Source organism: Ixodes scapularis, unplaced genomic scaffold (assembly GCF_016920785.2).
Source record: "Ixodes scapularis isolate PalLabHiFi unplaced genomic scaffold, ASM1692078v2 PGA_scaffold5__190_contigs__length_132052651, whole genome shotgun sequence".
Lineage (NCBI taxonomy): Eukaryota > Metazoa > Arthropoda > Arachnida > Ixodida > Ixodidae > Ixodes > Ixodes scapularis.
This window is the reverse complement of record NW_024609880.1, coordinates 109811372-109829269: the sequence shown is the minus strand read 5'-3', so window position 1 is coordinate 109829269 and position 17898 is coordinate 109811372. Positions and strand designations below refer to the sequence as shown.

The 17898-nt window shown below is 49.4% G+C and overlaps 1 protein-coding gene across 1 annotated transcript in view; it reads left to right on the top strand.

The window, feature by feature from the left end:
* Positions 1 to 16482, top strand: part of LOC120843295 — a 58496-nt gene extending 42014 nt beyond the window's left edge. The window contains exon 6 of the mRNA XM_042293957.1: positions 16151 to 16482. Within this exon, the coding sequence (XP_042149891.1) occupies positions 16151 to 16482 (332 nt within the window). The remainder of the gene's footprint in view (positions 1 to 16150) is intronic.
* The last annotated feature ends 1416 nt before the right edge of the window (positions 16483 to 17898 follow it).

Below are 17898 nucleotides of genomic sequence, written 5' to 3'. Positions count from 1 at the left end.
CGGGAGGAGGGCTGGGTGGTGCTAGCCGCATTTCTCCCAGACTCAGCGGTCGACGCTAGTGGTAGGCGTTGCACTCGGGTGGATGCCTCGACCTGAGTGGCCGGGCGGACGTCCGGGCTCGTGTCCTTGGGATCTCCGGTGGGGGGTGTGATTCCTCCGGCCGCGTCTTCCGCCTCCGCCTCGTCCATTTGCAGGTCGCTCGTATCGTCGTCCACCCGTTTTTGCGCTATGGTAGCGTAAGTGCGGACGCAGTCTGCACTCTCGTGGCCAAACCGGTGGCACTCCGTGCACCGGGGGACGTGGCAGTCTCTCCTGATGTGCCCCTTGCGTCGACAGCGGAGGCACAGAGGAGCTCGTCCGGGAACTAGCACGAGGACTTTGCACCCCTCGAGACGAATCTCATGAGGGATGTCATCCACCGTGACGCCGTCTTTTAGGGTCATCTGGACGACCCTCGTGTTGGTCTCGACGCCCTCGAAGCCCCTCTCGCGGAAGTGTTCCCGGCTGACGTCCGAGACCTTCCCGTAGCGCTCGAGTTCTCGACGTACCTGGCAACTGGACACGTCGTAAGGGACCCAGTGAAGCCGCAACTTGACCTCGGTGTTGGCGGGGTCAAGGATCAGGCACCGCCCACCTTTCACTCGCAGCTCCTTGGCGTCGAGTAGGCACTGCTTCGCTGCCAACGTGTGCATGCGAAGCATCCACACGTGGTTCATCTGGTGGGCACCCGCCGACGCCAACTCAGGAAGCACCTTCAAACGCAGAAGTTCCTCTCGAAAATCTTGAATGCGATACGGCCGGTTGCGGACGTCGCAATGTAAAAAAACAGAATTTTTAGCGATGTATCCGTTGGGCAGGGGTGGCAAAATAATCTTATAGTCAGCGGAGCCTTCAACATCAGATAAGCCACGGCCAGATACGGCCGCTGATACCGCTCCTTGGGAGCTCGTCATCGTGCGTCCGAACACTTCGGTGGTCGGCCACAGACTTGGTCAGCTGCGCTCGCGGCATTATTCATCCCGTACAACACGCCCGACCAGGAAGCCGATTGTACGAAGACGTCGCCGAGCCGTCGTCCCTTCTCGTGGCTGAAGACATCGCTCGCTCAAGCGTCAAGCACGAAGTGCGTACTTTGAGTTGAATACGCACGCGTACGGTTTCTTCACGAGGTGAGAACGTGGCCTATGCGTGGTGCTGCCCGACTTCAAGCCGGGAGTGCATGCATTGAAGGGAAATTGGCAACAAACTTACGACATACAGTCGACTGGCTGCATTATTACGCATGAAAGTGGTCCTTCAGTAGCTCAGTGGAAAGCCGTCCGTTTCACACGCACCGGGCGCTGGTTCCATCCCTGGTGTGGGTGCACACATTTTTTTTTGTCAAGCATTTTGCTATGTTTACTTTTTTTTTTTTACAATTATCACTGAAAAAAAACAACAACAATTGTGGTACACGATACGTCGCTGAACTAAATGGTATGGGATTCCATTTTTGACACCGTCGAACTCAATGTAGTCACTTCCCACAAGATACAAAAAGCATATTGGCCCAGTGGTCCCGTGGTTACCGCGCTTGAATGTTGCACGGAAGGGGTAGGTTCGATTCCACTCAGGCGACTGTCCTTTTATTTATTGTTTCAACTTGGCCTTCTCGCAGGTTCGAGAACGTTGTTGTCTGACCGAATTCCGAATGTTCTACGCCGAATGATCCAGAAATCCACGAGTGTACTATCACGATCAATATGAGTGCGAACACTGCTCAGCCTGACCCGCGTAGAGTAACTGTATATGCTCCGCTTGCGGAGCAGAGTACCGCAATGGTGCCATTCTGGAGCCAAGCACTGCGGGAAGCCACGGTCGGTTTTTGCAGGGGCACGAAGGCACAGACGCGAGGCGGCGTGCTGCGGCGTTCTGTGGCGCGCTGCGGAAGGAAAATAGTGCGGCCTGCGGCGACGAGCCTTGCATGCGCCGTGATCGTTGTACCGTCGTTTCCTGTCTCCTTCCCACAAAAAGCGCACCCGCGTACCCACCCGCGGGTCCCGCGGGTCGCGTGTGAAGTGAAGTCGTCAAGTCGTTGTTGCTGGGACGCAGATAGCGTCGTGAGGCCGCTGTGTGCCCAACTTGTTGAGAACCTTTCCCCTCGAGCGATCGCAAGCAGCAAAAGAACGCAGGCCTGCTTATTTTCCTCTTGTGTTTAATCGAAAAGCAAGTGCCGCTGCTCAGCCTGTGACTTTTATTTTTTTTTTTCAGCAGACAGTTTTTGTGATATTATGTAGACGGAAAGGTGCTTTACCTTCGTGCGTTCCAATTATATGCGAATCTGAGGAATGTCGAGCACCCCCACTTTTATGCTAAAACAGTGTACAGCGTTTTTTTTTTGTTTTTTTTTTTTAAGTTTTTGTTATTTCACGAGTTCGAGACGCCCGAATTGAGAGCCCTTGGAGACTGGAATTTTCGCATGCTTTCAAGTTGGGCTAAATTTTAAATTTGCTTGAATCGCAAACATTAGGGGCTCGCGAATAATAAATGTTAGACGGTGGTCCGAACTCTGGGAGATGCCGCAAGGTGCAAACTGCCTAATATAAAAAAAAAGTCCACCGACGTTCCACTTTCATTACGAATAAGGCTTTGAAAACGCAGTTCAATTCGTTGCAGGGACCGGAATGATGCCGAAATTGACTGTTTTCCTATTGACCAGTTTATCCCGCCCCGAGAATAGGGCGATAGAGCTCTGTCTACTTTCAGTGTGTGACACCAACCTACATCTCGCTTTCTCTTCTATTTTGAACATTTTGCTGAACCTATTAAACTGTTTTACTACCACCGACATGGTCCATTGAAGAAATTGCGAACACGCACAGCACTAAGTCTCTAAAACATGTTTATCCACACAACTGCCTGCAGAAATCTTTTGGGGTATTGTAAAAGGGCAGACAATGATTAAAAATGATCTTCCCATACGAAAAAGCCAGACGAGGCGGCGTCTCACATCGTGTCTCGTCGTCGGAATCCGGTACAAGCTTTTGCCACTGTCTGCGCGTATTGTGCACTTGGTAACACTTCAGCCTGTCATTTTCACGGGGCTCGTTCTAAGCGCATGCAAAATTTAATGCGGCAAACGACGTAGCGGCTGACGAAAATGCCGTCCCCACGCTTTCAGACGAGAGCTCGGCGACTCGCCAAGATGGCCGGATGTGCCGGTCGCGTATCGGTATCGCGTATCACTCCGCGAGAGTTGCAGACGCAGAGAACGCGATCGCCGTCCGTGTCGTCTGCTTCACATACCCTGAAAACGAATGTCTCAGAACAGCGCTCACGTTATAAAAAAACGTGATTCTACTGTACCCAGTTGATACACATAATGTTCAATGACTTCGGAAGCTTTCGGTTTGTTCGATTTTGGTTTAGGATCTGTATATAGCGAACGGAAAGCGGAGAATATGTTCCCCCCGAAACTCGGCGCTCTGGAAGGCCTCTTTCCCTCACGAATCGGCTCGAGTTCTGCGCACGTGACCACTCCTCCGCCAATACGGAGATGGCGGCGAAAGGAAAAGGAACGCGCTACTCTGGCTCTGCAAGCAGAGCCTATAGGAAGCGAGCAAGCCGGCCGTGTCGCGGCGGTCGCCTATTGTTCGCCGCGACCTGGCGGTAGCCGCCGCAGGAGCATCGGGCAGCAATGGCGACGAACAGCACGGCGGACAGTGCCCCCATCGTGATTACGACGGAATTTAAGGCAGTTACGAGTTCGGAGAGTTCCTTCGGAAGCCGGTGCCGCCGGCTCAGAATCATCGCGAAGTAATAGCAACGAACAGCACAGAGGACAGTGGGCGACTAAGAATCCGGAAAGCTTCTTCGGTAGCCGGTGCAGAATCATCGGGGGGAAGCAGTGGCGATTAGCAGCACAGCGGACAGTGTTCCCGGGGTGATTACGACGGGGTTTAAGGCGGTTACGAATCCAGAAAGCTTCTTCCGTGGTGCCAATATGACGAAGAGAAAACTGTTTCATGAATCTGGCCGCGTGTGCGACGTGAAGGAGGTCCGTTTCGACGGACAAGTGGATGTCACGGAGCGCCGTACTCTGCAAACAAAATTAAGCGCGCCCGCAAAAAAATTTTGTTGGCGTTGAGTGGACTGCGGTAATTATGTACGTTTATTTCTGAATCAGCTTGAAAATAACTGGGCGATTTTTTTTCGCGCCGTTCCGCGATTCTCTTTACTATCTTCCTGTAGGCTGATGGAAACATCCAACGGTAGGCTTAGGAGGGCGACCGCATTCCGCTTCTCGATTCCGGTGAAGTATTTGCTGCATACTTTAGAGTTTGCCGTCGGTGTCGATGCTGTTCCATCGTCGCTAGAAGAGAAAAAAAGTTAATTGTATTATTCGTCTGCAGCTTAAACAAAGCGCGAACTGAAAGGTAAGAAACACCACTAACCTGTACGGACGCGCAAGTCGTACCCTCTGGTCGTACCCAGCTCGCGCAGTACTCCGCCTCGTACGGCTTCGAAGGGACGATGTAGTACTTCGTGCCGTGCGCGATCTTGCCGACCACGCAGCAATTGTTGCGGCTTTCTTGGTGCGGAATAACCATCTCAGAAATTACAACGCTAACCCACCACAACGCACAACCAATGCAGCGACTGGCAGAAGATGCCCGATGCAACCGACCCGTTTGCCGCTAGGGGCGCCCTGGTCGGGGCTTGAATTAGATCCGCACGGTTCCTATACAGTTACTCTAGACCCGCGGTACTATCAGTGCCCCCTGGCGATTGCTCTTTGAAGCACAAGTGCACCTTGAGGTCGAGACGTATTGCCTCTAGCGATCGCCGCACCACTCTGCACTTCCGGGTCGTCTGCTAGCAAAAAACGGTCGGCGAAACCGCGAAACTGTTCACCAGTGACAAAACGCATTTTTCGCTAGCAATAGAGAGTTTTAGTAGATCGTTCCCATGACTCCGATAACGATACCCGATACTCTGCCACCGCTTCCCTTGCGCATGCATAGTATCATTATCGGGACTTTAGGAGGTATCAAAACGATCTACTAAAACTCTCTAATAAGAGCCAGCAGAAAAAAAAAAAACTTGTATAAATATTTTTAGGGTCATCTTTTTTATCAGGGCGTTCTAGTAGATCATTCCCACTACTTTGATAACAAGACCCGATACTTCGACGACACGTGCCTAATATTGTTATCTCAGGTATCAACACAATCAACTAAAAGTGCCTATTATTTTCTTCGCGCGAGTTTTGGGAGAGCAAAGGACCACCGATGCTCAGAGAAAAGAAGTGAGCGCGGTGCGAGCGTGGGTGATTCCCTTCATTATGAAAAAAACAGCGCGAATAAAACGACGATGGCGTAGAAGAAACACGGGGGACGTCCTCATCTTTTTTTTTCGCGCTGTTTTCCATGATGAAGGATATCACCCACGCTCGCAACGCGCTAATTTCTTGCCGGTGCGTATTGGTGGTCTTTTGCTCCTGCAAAACTCACGTAAAGGCAGTAATAGGCAGTCTTAGTTGATTGTTTTGATAGCCCCACCCCTGCCCGTTTCGATCTGGATGAGCATCGTACCGGCGTGCGGTCGTGCAGCACTACTGCGTGGTGCACGTTAAAGACCCCAGGCTAGCGGTTGTACTGCACTGGCTAAATTGCTCATCTACAGCGTGTGACTCGTTGCAACTTTAATGGCTGACCAACTACACGCTGTATAGATATCCCCATAACCCAATTGTTTTGATACCTCGATAACTTTATGATGCATTCTAACCGCTCATTCCCACTGGAAGTGGAATCCGCGTTCGCAAAGCGGTTGCGAACGCGGTTGTATGAAGATACAGTTCAATTGCACGCGCACTCGATGATATCAAAAGCGCGTGCAATTGTACTGAATCTTTATGCACCCGTGTTCGCAACCACTTTGCGAACGCGGAGCCGCTTCCAGTGTGAATGAGCGGTTAGAGGCGTCCGCGAAGTGTCGGTTATTGTTATCGGAGTATTGGGAATAATCTGCTAAAACGGCTTAATAAAAAGGAAGAGCCTAAAAATAGTTATACAAGTTATTTTTGCTAGCGCACATTGCTAGCGAAAAATGCGCTTCGTCATTGGTAAACAGTTTAGCGGTTTTGCCGACCATTTTTCGCTAGCAGACAACCCGGAAGTGCAGAGTGGTGCGGCGATTGCTAGAGACGATATGTCTCGACCGCAAGGTGCACTTATACTTCTAAGAGCAATCGGCAGGGGGCACTGATAGTACCGCGGGCCACGCTGAGCGGTGTTCGCACTCATATTGATCGTGATAGTGCCGCGCGCGCACCTGGCCAGTAGGCAGAGCGCGCGTGGCCTGACCGCCGGACGTGACAGCGAACGGACGTGCGATGGAGCGCTCTTCAGCGACTACGACAACGGCGGTTTCTAGCCGTGGTGAGGCTGGCGTCGGCGGTTTGCCGAATGACTACGCAGTTATTTTGCCCTCGATTCCCTCCGGCGAAGCTATGAACCGCAGCGTTGTGCTGCACGCCGACACCCGGGGACGTCCGTATCGAGTAGAAGATTTTGTTCGGCCGCTGAACCAGGTGGGTGTCCGGGAAGAAGTGGAGGGCCTGGGCGCCTTTCAAATGGGACACGTGTGGCTACTAAAGCTGCATACTACTGCAGCCAAGGAGAAGCTCCTGGCGGCAGGGCACCTGCAAGTGAAAGACCGCTTGTGTCTGGTCATCGACCCCAACAAGCGGGAATTAAAAGCCAAAGTTCACTGGGTGGCGTTTGATGTGCCCGTGGAAACTATCCGTCGAGCCTTCGAAGCCTACGGAGAAGTCAAGGGAGTCACCCGCGAAAAGTGGTCAGTCGAGGGCCTGTCGGACGTGGACACCACGACAGTCATCATGCGCCTGGTGCTTCGGGATGGCATGACGCCAGAGTCCCTTCCTCACCAGCTCCGGTTCCTAGGAGGCACAGTACTTGTGGTCGTTCCCGGGCGCGCACCGGTTTGCCTTCGCTGTCGACGCTCGGGACACATACGACGTGAGTGCAGGGTGCCTAGGTGCGAGGAATATCGAGCATTCGGGCACGACGCAAAGGACTGCGTGCGGTCGTACGCCCGAGCCGTCGCCAGCCTTACCGCTGACGACACGGGTATGAACCACGTCATGGACGAGGCCGAGGCGGAGGAGGCAGCGTCACCCACGACGAAAGCTCCCTCACCAACAGAGCTTCAAACAACGGGAGAGGAGGCCAGCACGGCGCCGTTTGTCGCGCAAGATCAGGCGTCGACCACTCCTACGGCACTGGGAAACGGACTTAGCGGCGAACCTGCAAGCGAAGTGAAGTTGACGGCGCAGGAGACACCGGCCGCGAGCGACACAACAAAGGCCTCCGAGGGTGAAGACGCGAGTGAAATGAACTTCGAGGCCAAGGCTGCCAAGCGACCGTTCAACGAGACGACAGTGACGACCGACACAGCTGGCCCTCGTTCAGAGCCGGGGCTACAGGAGGCAGCGAGCAAGAGGAGATGCCGAAGGGGTGGCCGTGGCGGGTCGTCGGCTATACCCCGTGGCGGCTCGTCGGCTCTACCCCGAGACGACGGGCAGTGACTATCTGGTGCTGCGGCAGCTCCCTTTCAGGCACATAGGTGAGCGCTATGCTTGAGGTTTGAAACTTGCTCAATGGTAGTGTCCCTTGAAGGTTCATTGCGTGTCGCTACGCTGAACGTGCGAGGACTCGCAGCTAGGCGTAGGCAACAGCAGCTCTACCGACTGTTTACTGAGCATGAGTTAGATATCGTGGCCATTCAAGAGACCAAAGTAGAGAGGGAGGGTCAAACCTACAGTATGTTGCGGTTGTTTCTGTCGCTCTATGAAGTCTGCGTGAGCCACGCTGTTGGTTTGTCGGCAGGTTGCTGCTTGTTCGTTAAGAAAGCTGTTGGTGCTGTCGTCCACACTGTTACGACATGCCCGTCCGGGCGGTTTGTTACGTGTGATTTCACCGCTTACAGTCTTCAGTGGCGGGTAATTTGTGTTTATGCTCCCAATAAGCCCGATGAGCGCAGAATGTTTTTTGAAAATATTTATGGGTTCTGCCAGTGCGATCGACTTATTATATTTCTAGGAGACTTTAACTGTGTTTGCAAAAGTGAGGATCGCTCCAATGGAGGGCGCTACAGAGACGCCAGTGTTATGGCTTTAAATAACCTTATTGGGCACTGTGAGTTGGAAGATATTGCGTGTTGCGTGCCTCGTGCAAAGAGTCTGGTGTACACCCACTTCCAAGGTATACCAGTCACACCAGGTTGGACAGAATATACATTTCGTCGGATTTGGTTCCCCTTAGTGGTCGTTACTCGGTCGACTACGTCTCCTTTAGCGATCACTGCCTTGTTAGTGTTCAATTAGGTGTCAAAAAAACGGGCCACCTTTTTCGTGGAACAGTGGAAACTTAACGCGAAGCTGATGCGAGATGAGTCTTTTAGTAACTTAGTCAAGGAGAAATGGCATGAAGTAGAGATGAAGGGAGGGTGTGTCATCGAGATGTGGGAGACCTTCAAGCAGGAGGTAAAAATCAGCGCAATTGAGAAGGCGTGTTTCTTGAAGTTCCAAGAAAAGAAAAACGAAGATGTGTTGCGTGAAAACCTGAAGAAGCTTTTACGGGAAGAATGCCGAACTCCCGGCCTTTTTATGGATGATATTAATAACCTAAAAGCCCAACTCGAGATCATAGATCAGGAAAGATATAGGGGAGCCGCTATACGAGCCCGTTCCGAAAGATTCTTGGTAGGAGAAGCGCCCACAAAAAGGATGGTTGCCGCGGAAAAGAAATACGCGCGCGGCAACGAAATAGTCGAAATCGAACACCATGGCGTTCTGTCTGACGAGAAAAATTTCATAGAAAAGGCTTTCGTAGAACACTACACTGATCTTTTCAGTCGTCATGCCTCACAAAAGGCAGCGTTTGAAAGCGAGTTCTTGTCTTTACTGCAGACAGTAGATAGTAATTTAAAAGGTTTCCTTGAAGAACCGATATCGCTGTCGGAGATAATGAAGATTTGAAACCCGGGAAATCGCCAGGCCCAGATGGGTTGACCGCACTTTTATATAAGACGTTTAAGCATGAGGTTGCAGTCATTTTGTTAGATGTTTTTACTGAAGTGTATGACCAAAAATTCTTACCGCCATCGTTTCTGCGAACGCATACGATATTGATCCCTAAGTGTGACGACCCCGCTAAACTTCGCAGTGTAAAATCTTATCGTCCTATAACGCTTACTAACATAAGACTACAAAATACTAATGAAAGTCCTCGCTAGACGATTGTAATGCGTGATCACGAACGTGGTGGGGCCGCACCAGACGTGCGGCATACGGGGTCGAAGTATTTTAACTAACATTCATGTCGCTCGGAGTATTTTGGAGCGCTGCGACTCAGAGATAATGAAGGTAGCGATGTTACAGTTAGACTTAAAAAGAGCCTTCGACCGCGTATCTCATGATGTCCTCTTTAGTGTTTTGGAACATATAGGGGTAGGGTCTGTAATTTTAGAAGGAGTGCGGATGGGGGGCGTACCGAAACTGTACAACGAGCTTGATTGTCAATAAACGTGTAAGCGAACGCATCCCTGTCAGATCTTCCGTAAGGCAGGGATGCCCGCTGTCACCGCTATTGTTTGTTTTGTATGTAGAACCCTTTTGTTTCTGGATTATTCATAAACAGAGTGTTTGCGGTTTTACTCTAAACACGTGTGAAGTTCGAATACTGGCTTACGCCGATGATATCGCGATATTTTGCACTGATACAGAGAGTGTTAAACCGTAATCGAAATCACAAAGACCTGTCTGCAAACAGAGTGTTCAGTGAATTGGTTAAAGTGTTTGGGTTTCTGACATGGCGGGTGGCCATCCAAGCCGAGAGTGTACAAAAATATTGAATGGGAAGCTTTACCAACCCGTTATCTAAGCGTCCCACTAGAGGGTTACTGTGATAATGGCCATTTGTGGCGTGAAGAGACTGATAAGTTACATGATAAAGCAACGCAGAGCGGTTGCCGTCATATGTCAACGTTCTCACGCGCCACGGTGTGTAACCCATTTTTTGTTGCAAAGGTATGGTACCTACTTCAAGTACTGCACTGTTTTCGTATTTCCATTCAAAGGTAGCATCGTGTTTTCGCGGTATTCTTTTGGGCCTCCTCTTGGGAACGTACCAGCCGAGCGAACCTATTTCGACGTATCCGATCTGGTGGCCTCTCTTTGGCCCATCTCTTTATTCGACAAGTTGTTAACCGTTTTATCTTCCTGCGTGATCAAACCAGTCCCTTTTTGCGTACTGTTTTTCAGGTTCATTTGTGTGACGCCTTACCTGATTTTATTGTTTCGTCCTGTGACGGAGGGTCTGGGACACTAAGTCCCTATTTAAGAGAAGTAGTTGGTGCTTACAGATTTTTAGTTGCTCGCTTTTCGTTGGAATATTTATGCAATGTGTCACGAAAACGTCTAACGAAAGATTTAATAGAAATGTCTTTTTCACCTCCCATTTATCGAATGTTGTATAGCACTCTCCCTGGGCAGGATGTACTCTGTCGGGTTAAAAAAATGCTGGTGCCCGCAAATATGAAAACGTTTTTCTTTAAATTACATACTGGGACACTGCCGGTTAAAACATGGTTACATGAGAAAGGTGTGTACGTTCCCTGGTCTGTGAATTGTTTTTTTGTGTAAGCAACCCGAAACAATCGAGCATGTGTTTTTAAACTGCTGGGATGCAGTGTTTTACTGGGACGTCCTACAGCGAACGTTGAAAAAAGATCTCCCGTTGAATGGGCATGGGACACGGTTTCTGCCAGTTGATATCACAGAGTGTGTGCCATATGATTTAATCATGGTAGTAGGTCTACACAGCATCTGGAGGAGCCGCATGGCAGTGCGGCACGCGGACGTTGACGCGCGACCTGTGTGCCAGTATTTTACTGAGAGTATCCGGAAAATTAGGGAAGTGTTTAGCGTTTCAGGAGACGGCCCAGATTGGTTGCCAGTCCTGACAACCTGGCGACAATAAGATCTGTATAAGCACTCCACGCTCACCGAAGTTTCGCTGACGTGTTTGTGAACAACGTATCTGTATAATCCCATGTATACCTGGCAATAAATAAAAAAAATAAAATAAAAAAAAGCGCGCGTGGCCTAACGGTTATCTCGCTTGCCTTACACGCAGAAGGCCAGGGTTCGATTCCTGGCCGCGGCTACACATTTTTGTTGACACTGTAATGTGATGTTCTGGTGAATTCAAGAACCGTCTTGCTGATTCGAGGTTAGAATGTTCTACGCGCCGAACCTTCTACGCCGAACGATCCAGAAACCCACGAGGGTACATAAATGATTCCGCAAGGCGAGCGGAGTCAGTCTCGCCCCAGCGTTCGACTCTGCTGCTACGCCGACTTCGACGCCCGCGACGCTCTGTTATCTTTCTTTTTCCTTTTATCTTTGGCACAAGTTCGCCACATTAAACGTTTATTTCGTTCTGTGTATTTATTGTTCTTTTGGTCACCACCCGTGACAATAGTACGTAAGGAACTCTGCATGGCGAACGGAGTCGGTTTCGCCCAGCGTTCGATTCCGCTGTCACGCAGACTTCGACGCCCGCGACGCTCTGCTTTCTTCTGTTCCCTTTCTATTTTTGGCACATGTCCGCCCCATTAACGTTTAGTTTCTCTAGTTATTATCGCTTGTCATTCGTGACATAATGAATCGGGTAGCGTCCGCTATCCGAGGTTCGCGTAGCTGTTCTACAGGAATTGCAGCCAGCCATTGAGACCGACCCGTTGATCTTTCGGAAACTTGTGCTCTCTGCCGCACAATGCCACCTTCAGATGCACGACATGTGAGGCAGCTCTTCACGCAACATTTTGGGAGTATTCTTTCTGGAGCCGGTCACGGGAATTCACCATGGGCACTCACTACTAATTGGCAAGGCTTAAAAGAACAAAACTACTCATCTTGAAGTACAGAACAGCGAGCGGAACAAACATAACTGCGAAGGAATCGCACGGCGAACGGATCACGCAACGCAACGCATTTCGTCTGCTACGTGCAGAAAAAAAAAAGACCGCATGGTCAAGTGTAGCCACGTGACTTCCGCCACTCATTCTCTCCTCTCCACTTCTCCGTGCTGTGCGGGAGTTTCGGTTTCGGTTTCGAGCAGTTGCGTTTTTAGAGCGCAGCACTTTGGCGCCCGTGTCCGGCTTGAGCGGCGTCGCCGTCGCCGTCGCCGTAACCGCGCGGTGCATTATGGGTAAATTTCCCCGCTAAATTTAGCGAAAAAAGATCCCCACTAAATCTAGCGGAAAAATTTCCCCGCTCAACCTAGCGGAAAAGTTTCCCCGCTAGATTTAGCGGAAAATTTCCCCGCTAAATCTAGCGGAAAATTTCCCCGCTAAATCTACCGGAAACATTTCTCTGGGGGACCACGTGTCCTGGAGAGTCACCTGGCCCCCAGGACACGTGACCCCCCCCCCCCCCCCGAGGTCACGTGACCCCAAGGGTGACTAACACTCCCCCGGTCACTTGGGGGTCACATGACCTAGGGGGATCACGTGACCCCCACGTGGACTCCCTACCCCGAGGTCACGTGACCCCTCCAAGGTCACGTCCCACCCACGTCACGTGACCCCCCCGAGAACACGTGACCCTCAATACCTTTCCCACCTCCTCCTCCTCAAGCGCCTAACAAAAAAAAACAATTTTGGGAGTGTCAGTGTCCTTTTAAGCGCCGTTCACACATTTATAATCGAGTACGACTGAGAGAGACAAGACCGGTCTTTAAACCTCTTACGACGTCTTACGACCAGCTGTGCAGCAGCGCATCCGGTCCTAAGACGTCGCAAGAGGCTTAAAAACCGGTCTTGTCTCTCTCTGCTGTACTCGGTTACAAGCGTGTGACCGAGCCTTTAGGACTAACTCCGTAGCAACGAAACCGGTCCTAAGACGTCGCAAGAGGCTTAAAAACCGGTCTTGTCTCTCTCTGCTGTACTCGGTTACAAGCGTGTGACCGAGCCTTTAGGACTAACTCCGTAGCAACGAAACCGGTCCTAAGACGTCGCAAGAGGCTTAAAAACCGGTCTTGTCTCTCTCTGCTGTACTCGGTTACAAGCGTGTGACCGAGCCTTTAGGACTAACTCCGTAGCAACGAAACCGGTCCTAAGACGTCGCAAGAGGCTTAAAAACCGGTCTTGTCTCTCTCTGCTGTACTCGGTTACAAGCGTGTGACCGAGCCTTTAGGACTAACTCCGTAGCAACGAAACCGGTCCTAAGACGTCGCAAGAGGCTTAAAAACCGGTCTTGTCTCTCTCTGCTGTACTCGGTTACAAGCGTGTGACCGAGCCTTTAGGACTAACTCCGTAGCAACGAAACCGGTCCTAAGACGTCGCAAGAGGCTTAAAAACCGGTCTTGTCTCTCTCTGCTGTACTCGGTTACAAGCGTGTGACCGAGCCTTTAGGACTAACTCCGTAGCAACGAAACCGGTCCTAAGACGTCGCAAGAGGCTTAAAAACCGGTCTTGTCTCTCTCTGCTGTACTCGGTTACAAGCGTGTGACCGTGCCTTTAGGACTAACTCCGTAGCTCGAAACCGGTCCTAAGACGTCGCAAGAGGCTTAAAAACCGGTCTTGTCTCTCTCTGCTGTACTCGGTTACCACCGTGTGGCCGAGCCTTTAGGACTAACTCCGTAGCAACGAAACCGGTCCTAAGACGTCGCAAGAGGCTTAAAAACCGGTCTTGTCTCTCTCTGCTGTACTCGGTTACAAGCGTGTGACCGAGCCTTTAGGACTAACTCCGTAGCATCGAAAGCGGTCCTAAGACGTCGAGAGAGGCTTAAAAACCGGTCTTGTCTCTCTCTGCTGTACTCGGTTACAAGCGTGTGACCGAGCCTTTAGGACTAACTCCGTAGCAACGAAACCGGTCCTAAGACGTCGCAAGAGGCTTAAAAACCGGTCTTGTCTCTCTCTGCTGTACTCGGTTACAAGCGTGTGACCGAGCCTTTAGGACTAACTCCGTAGCAACGAAACCGGTCCTAAGACGTCGCAAGAGGCTTAAAAACCGGTCTTGTCTCTCTCTGCTGTACTCGGTTACAACCGTGTGGCCGAGCCTTTAGGACTAACTCCGTAGCAACGAAACCGGTCCTAAGACGTCGCAAGAGGCTTAAAAACCGGTCTTGTCTCTCTCTGCTGAACTCGGTTACAAGCGTGTGCCCGAGCCTTTAGGACTAACTCCGTAGCAACGAAACCGGTCCTAAGACGTCGCAAGAGGCTTAAAAACCGCTCTTGTCTCTCTCTGCTGTACTCGGTTACAAGCGTGTGACCGAGCCTTTAGGACTAACTCCGTAGCAACGAAACCGGTCCTAAGACGTCCCAAGAGGCTTAAAAACCGGTCTTCTCTCTCTCTGCTGTACTCGGTTACAACCGTGTGGCCGAGCCTTTAGGACTAACTCCGTAGCAACGAAACCGGTCCTAAGACGTCGCAAGAGGCTTAAAAACCGGTCTTGTCTCTCTCTGCTGTACTCGGTTACAAGCGTGTGACCGAGCCTTTAGGACTAACTCCGTAGCAACGAAAGCGGTCCTAAGACGTCGCAAGAGGCTTAAAAACCGGTCTTGTCTCTCTCTGCTGTACTCGGTTACAAGCGTGTGACCGAGCCTTTAGGACTAACTCCGTAGCAACGAAACCGGTCCTAAGACGTCGCAAGAGGCTTAAAAACCGGTCTTGTCTCTCTCTGCTGTACTTGGTTACAAGCGTGTGACCGAGCCTTTAGGACTAACTCCGTAGCAACGAAACCGGTCCTAAGACGTCGCAAGAGGCTTAAAAACCGGTCTTGTCTCTCTCTGCTGTACTCGGTTACAACCGTGTGGCCGAGCCTTTAGGACTAACTCCGTAGCAACGAAACCGGTCCTAAGACGTCGCAAGAGGCTTAAAAACCGGTCTTGTCTCTCTCTGCTGTACTCGGTTACAAGCGTGTGACCGAGCCTTTAGGACTAACTCCGTAGCAACGAAACCGGTCCTAAGACGTCGCAAGAGGCTTAAAAACCGGTCTTGTCTCTCTCTGCTGTACTCGGTTACAAGCGTGTGACCGAGCCTTTAGGACTAACTCCGTAGCAACGAAACCGGTCCTAAGACGTCGCAAGAGGCTTAAAAACCGGTCTTGTCTCTCTTGGTCGTACTCAGTTACAAGTCTGTGAACGAGCCTTGAATGTTATACGGCTAAGCTTGCAATCACTGGCGCCGGAATTTTGCGAGATTATGCATTTTTGTGTAAAAGTGTGCATAGCAGAATACGTTGCCCTATGCTTGTTTCACTGTTATTTATAGATGTACCTCGGGTGAATTGCCGTCTCCACAATACATGCAAGACATGTGTTCATTTCCCCCATTTTACGAATTCAGAGCAATTATAATGCAGTGAGATCGGTGGTTAACATTTTCGGGAGTGAGATGGATTTTAAAAGTGTACTAACCTTCCACATTTACTAACACCATTGGTCGGATTTTCTGCGATCTGTTATTTTGTGCGTTTTTTTCATGAAAGTGTATGTGTCTGTATGAGTGTGTACCAGTAGTATATGGCCTTGGTTATATCAAAACACAATACAAATAAATCTTGGAAAAAGAAAAAAACACGAAAAAATAATGTTTTCAAAGACTATACAAATTTAATTACGAAACGCTGTGTCAGAATAGTCAGCTGAGTTCTAATTATAAAATAAAATTATTCAATGCCTATTTTTGCCTCTCATCCTCAAGAGAAAATGGATACCCAGTCAATAATATATCCATGTTTTCTTTTGTCGTGTGGTGGAACGACACGATTTCGGGATATAAAAACATAAAAAAAAACACTTTACTTACCTAAAGCTTGTTCACCTTTGTAACAAGTAGTGTAACGACGCGATTAGGAAAATCAAAAACAACGCGCCAAAAACAGAGCCTAGCAGAGGGAGTTGACTGACAACTGAAAGTTTTATTTTACATTATACACTTTTACCAGCTCGTCTGCGCTGCCTCTGACTTTCGTTTTCATTTGGAGTTACTTGCTTTCGCACGTTTGAGTTCTTTCCCAGTCGCCCAAAACTGTCTGTACGATCTTCACAATTAATTGTTGTCTCTTCGTTTTCACAGGATGCGATTTGTGGCTGAGAAAAACCGAGTTGAAAAGTATAGTGGATTCCCTGAAAGAGGATATTATAAAAAAAGAAAAGGAAGTAATGGAGTACTGGAAGGTTAAATTTGGAATCGATGAAAACTCTACTCTGACAAGAAATCGAAAACAATTTCTAGAATCTACCGTAGGAAGTTTCATTGAAAGATGGTTTCAAGATGTCGTATTGAAACGGATTTCCCCCAATTGCGTTCTCGCCTTCATGATAACTTGTGGAAGCCCTTTGTTTCAAGTTTACAATCCGGTAACCTGTAATACCACACTAACAGAGCAATACGACTCAATTTCCTAGAATTGTCATTCGTGATCCTCAACTGCACGTCGGGTGGTGACGGAGCAGCCATATGTATGCAAACTTGAGATTAAAACAATATTCCACTGTGTCGTGTCTTGCATCTATAGAAATATAATGAGTCGGGGAAACCACCGATTTCATTCAGTTCTGACAGCAAACGAAGCAAAAGGACACACAGGGTATTTCAGCGAACTTGCGCCGAGACTTTGAAAAACCACGGTGCGCGCTACGCGTTTCCAACAGGCCCAATATTGTACAAATGAGCAAGTAAAGGTATTTTTATTCAATGGGCCAAATCGGCTAATGAGCGCAGAATAACTAGCAAACTTTTTAAATCCTATTTTTGTGCGCCTCCTTCCAATACAAATGTCGAGTTCAAAACCATACGATCTTGTCGTTTTCACGAAGGTAGCCTTATCGTGTCTAATGTTTTAAAACGTTAAAAAAAAAAACACATAGGTCTGTCTCCGCCGTCTGCGCATCCCGACTTGTAAGCGCTGAGACCTTCCTAGTCAAGGAGGTGTTGGGTCAGGGGTCCCGAAACGCGACCCGCGGCCCCGATCCATCTTGCGGAGCAGGTCCGGCGGCCCGCCTGCAGATGGCAGCAGTCTTTACAGTGACGCCCGGCCCGCGTTCTACTACAATTAACGTAAAAACATGCGCGCGTAAAAAAGAGATGTGAAAGAAACGGTGCCATGACGCGCACTAAAGGCGCAAGCGAGGACATTAAAAAATGAGAGTAATCTGCATCAAAATAGGTTTTCGTTCGCCTTATCATTTATCGTGTGTTGTGATTACCAGCAATGCTTCTTTGTCGTCCCTCGATTCATGTCTATGAAACTTTGTTAGAATTCTTTTGCATTCTTACGTGTATCGTTCTTAGTGTCCTGTATTGTTTATTATTATTATAAGACTTACGATTTTCCTTAGGCATTTACCCTGTGGGAATATGCAAAAGTTCTTGTGCGTTTTGATTTATGCCTGGCGAATTTGTCTCATAATTACTTTGAAATGTCATAACTAGCAACATATCAGATTTAAAGTTATGTATGTATATGTACTAGGCGTTATGTTTTCTTTCTAGTTTACCTGTTGGTATTTAAAAAAGTTATTTACGTTTATTTAATTTTTTATTTGACTCATTTATATCGCACTTCCCCCCCCCCCCCCCCCCCCCCCCCCCCCCCCGAGATTGCAACATCTTCCAAATCTCACCCCTGAGCGGAAACATTTGTAGACCCTTTTAGAGGACCTAGATTTAAGAGAGGGAGCAACTGAAACCACAAAGAACTTGCTAACATAACGCTAGAGCACAGTCGCACTGGCTGTTAAAACACCATCACTGAATTTAACTGGTTGCTGATGGTTCAGTTGTTTAAACGGCTCATGCTCCTTTAGGATTAAAATGACGCT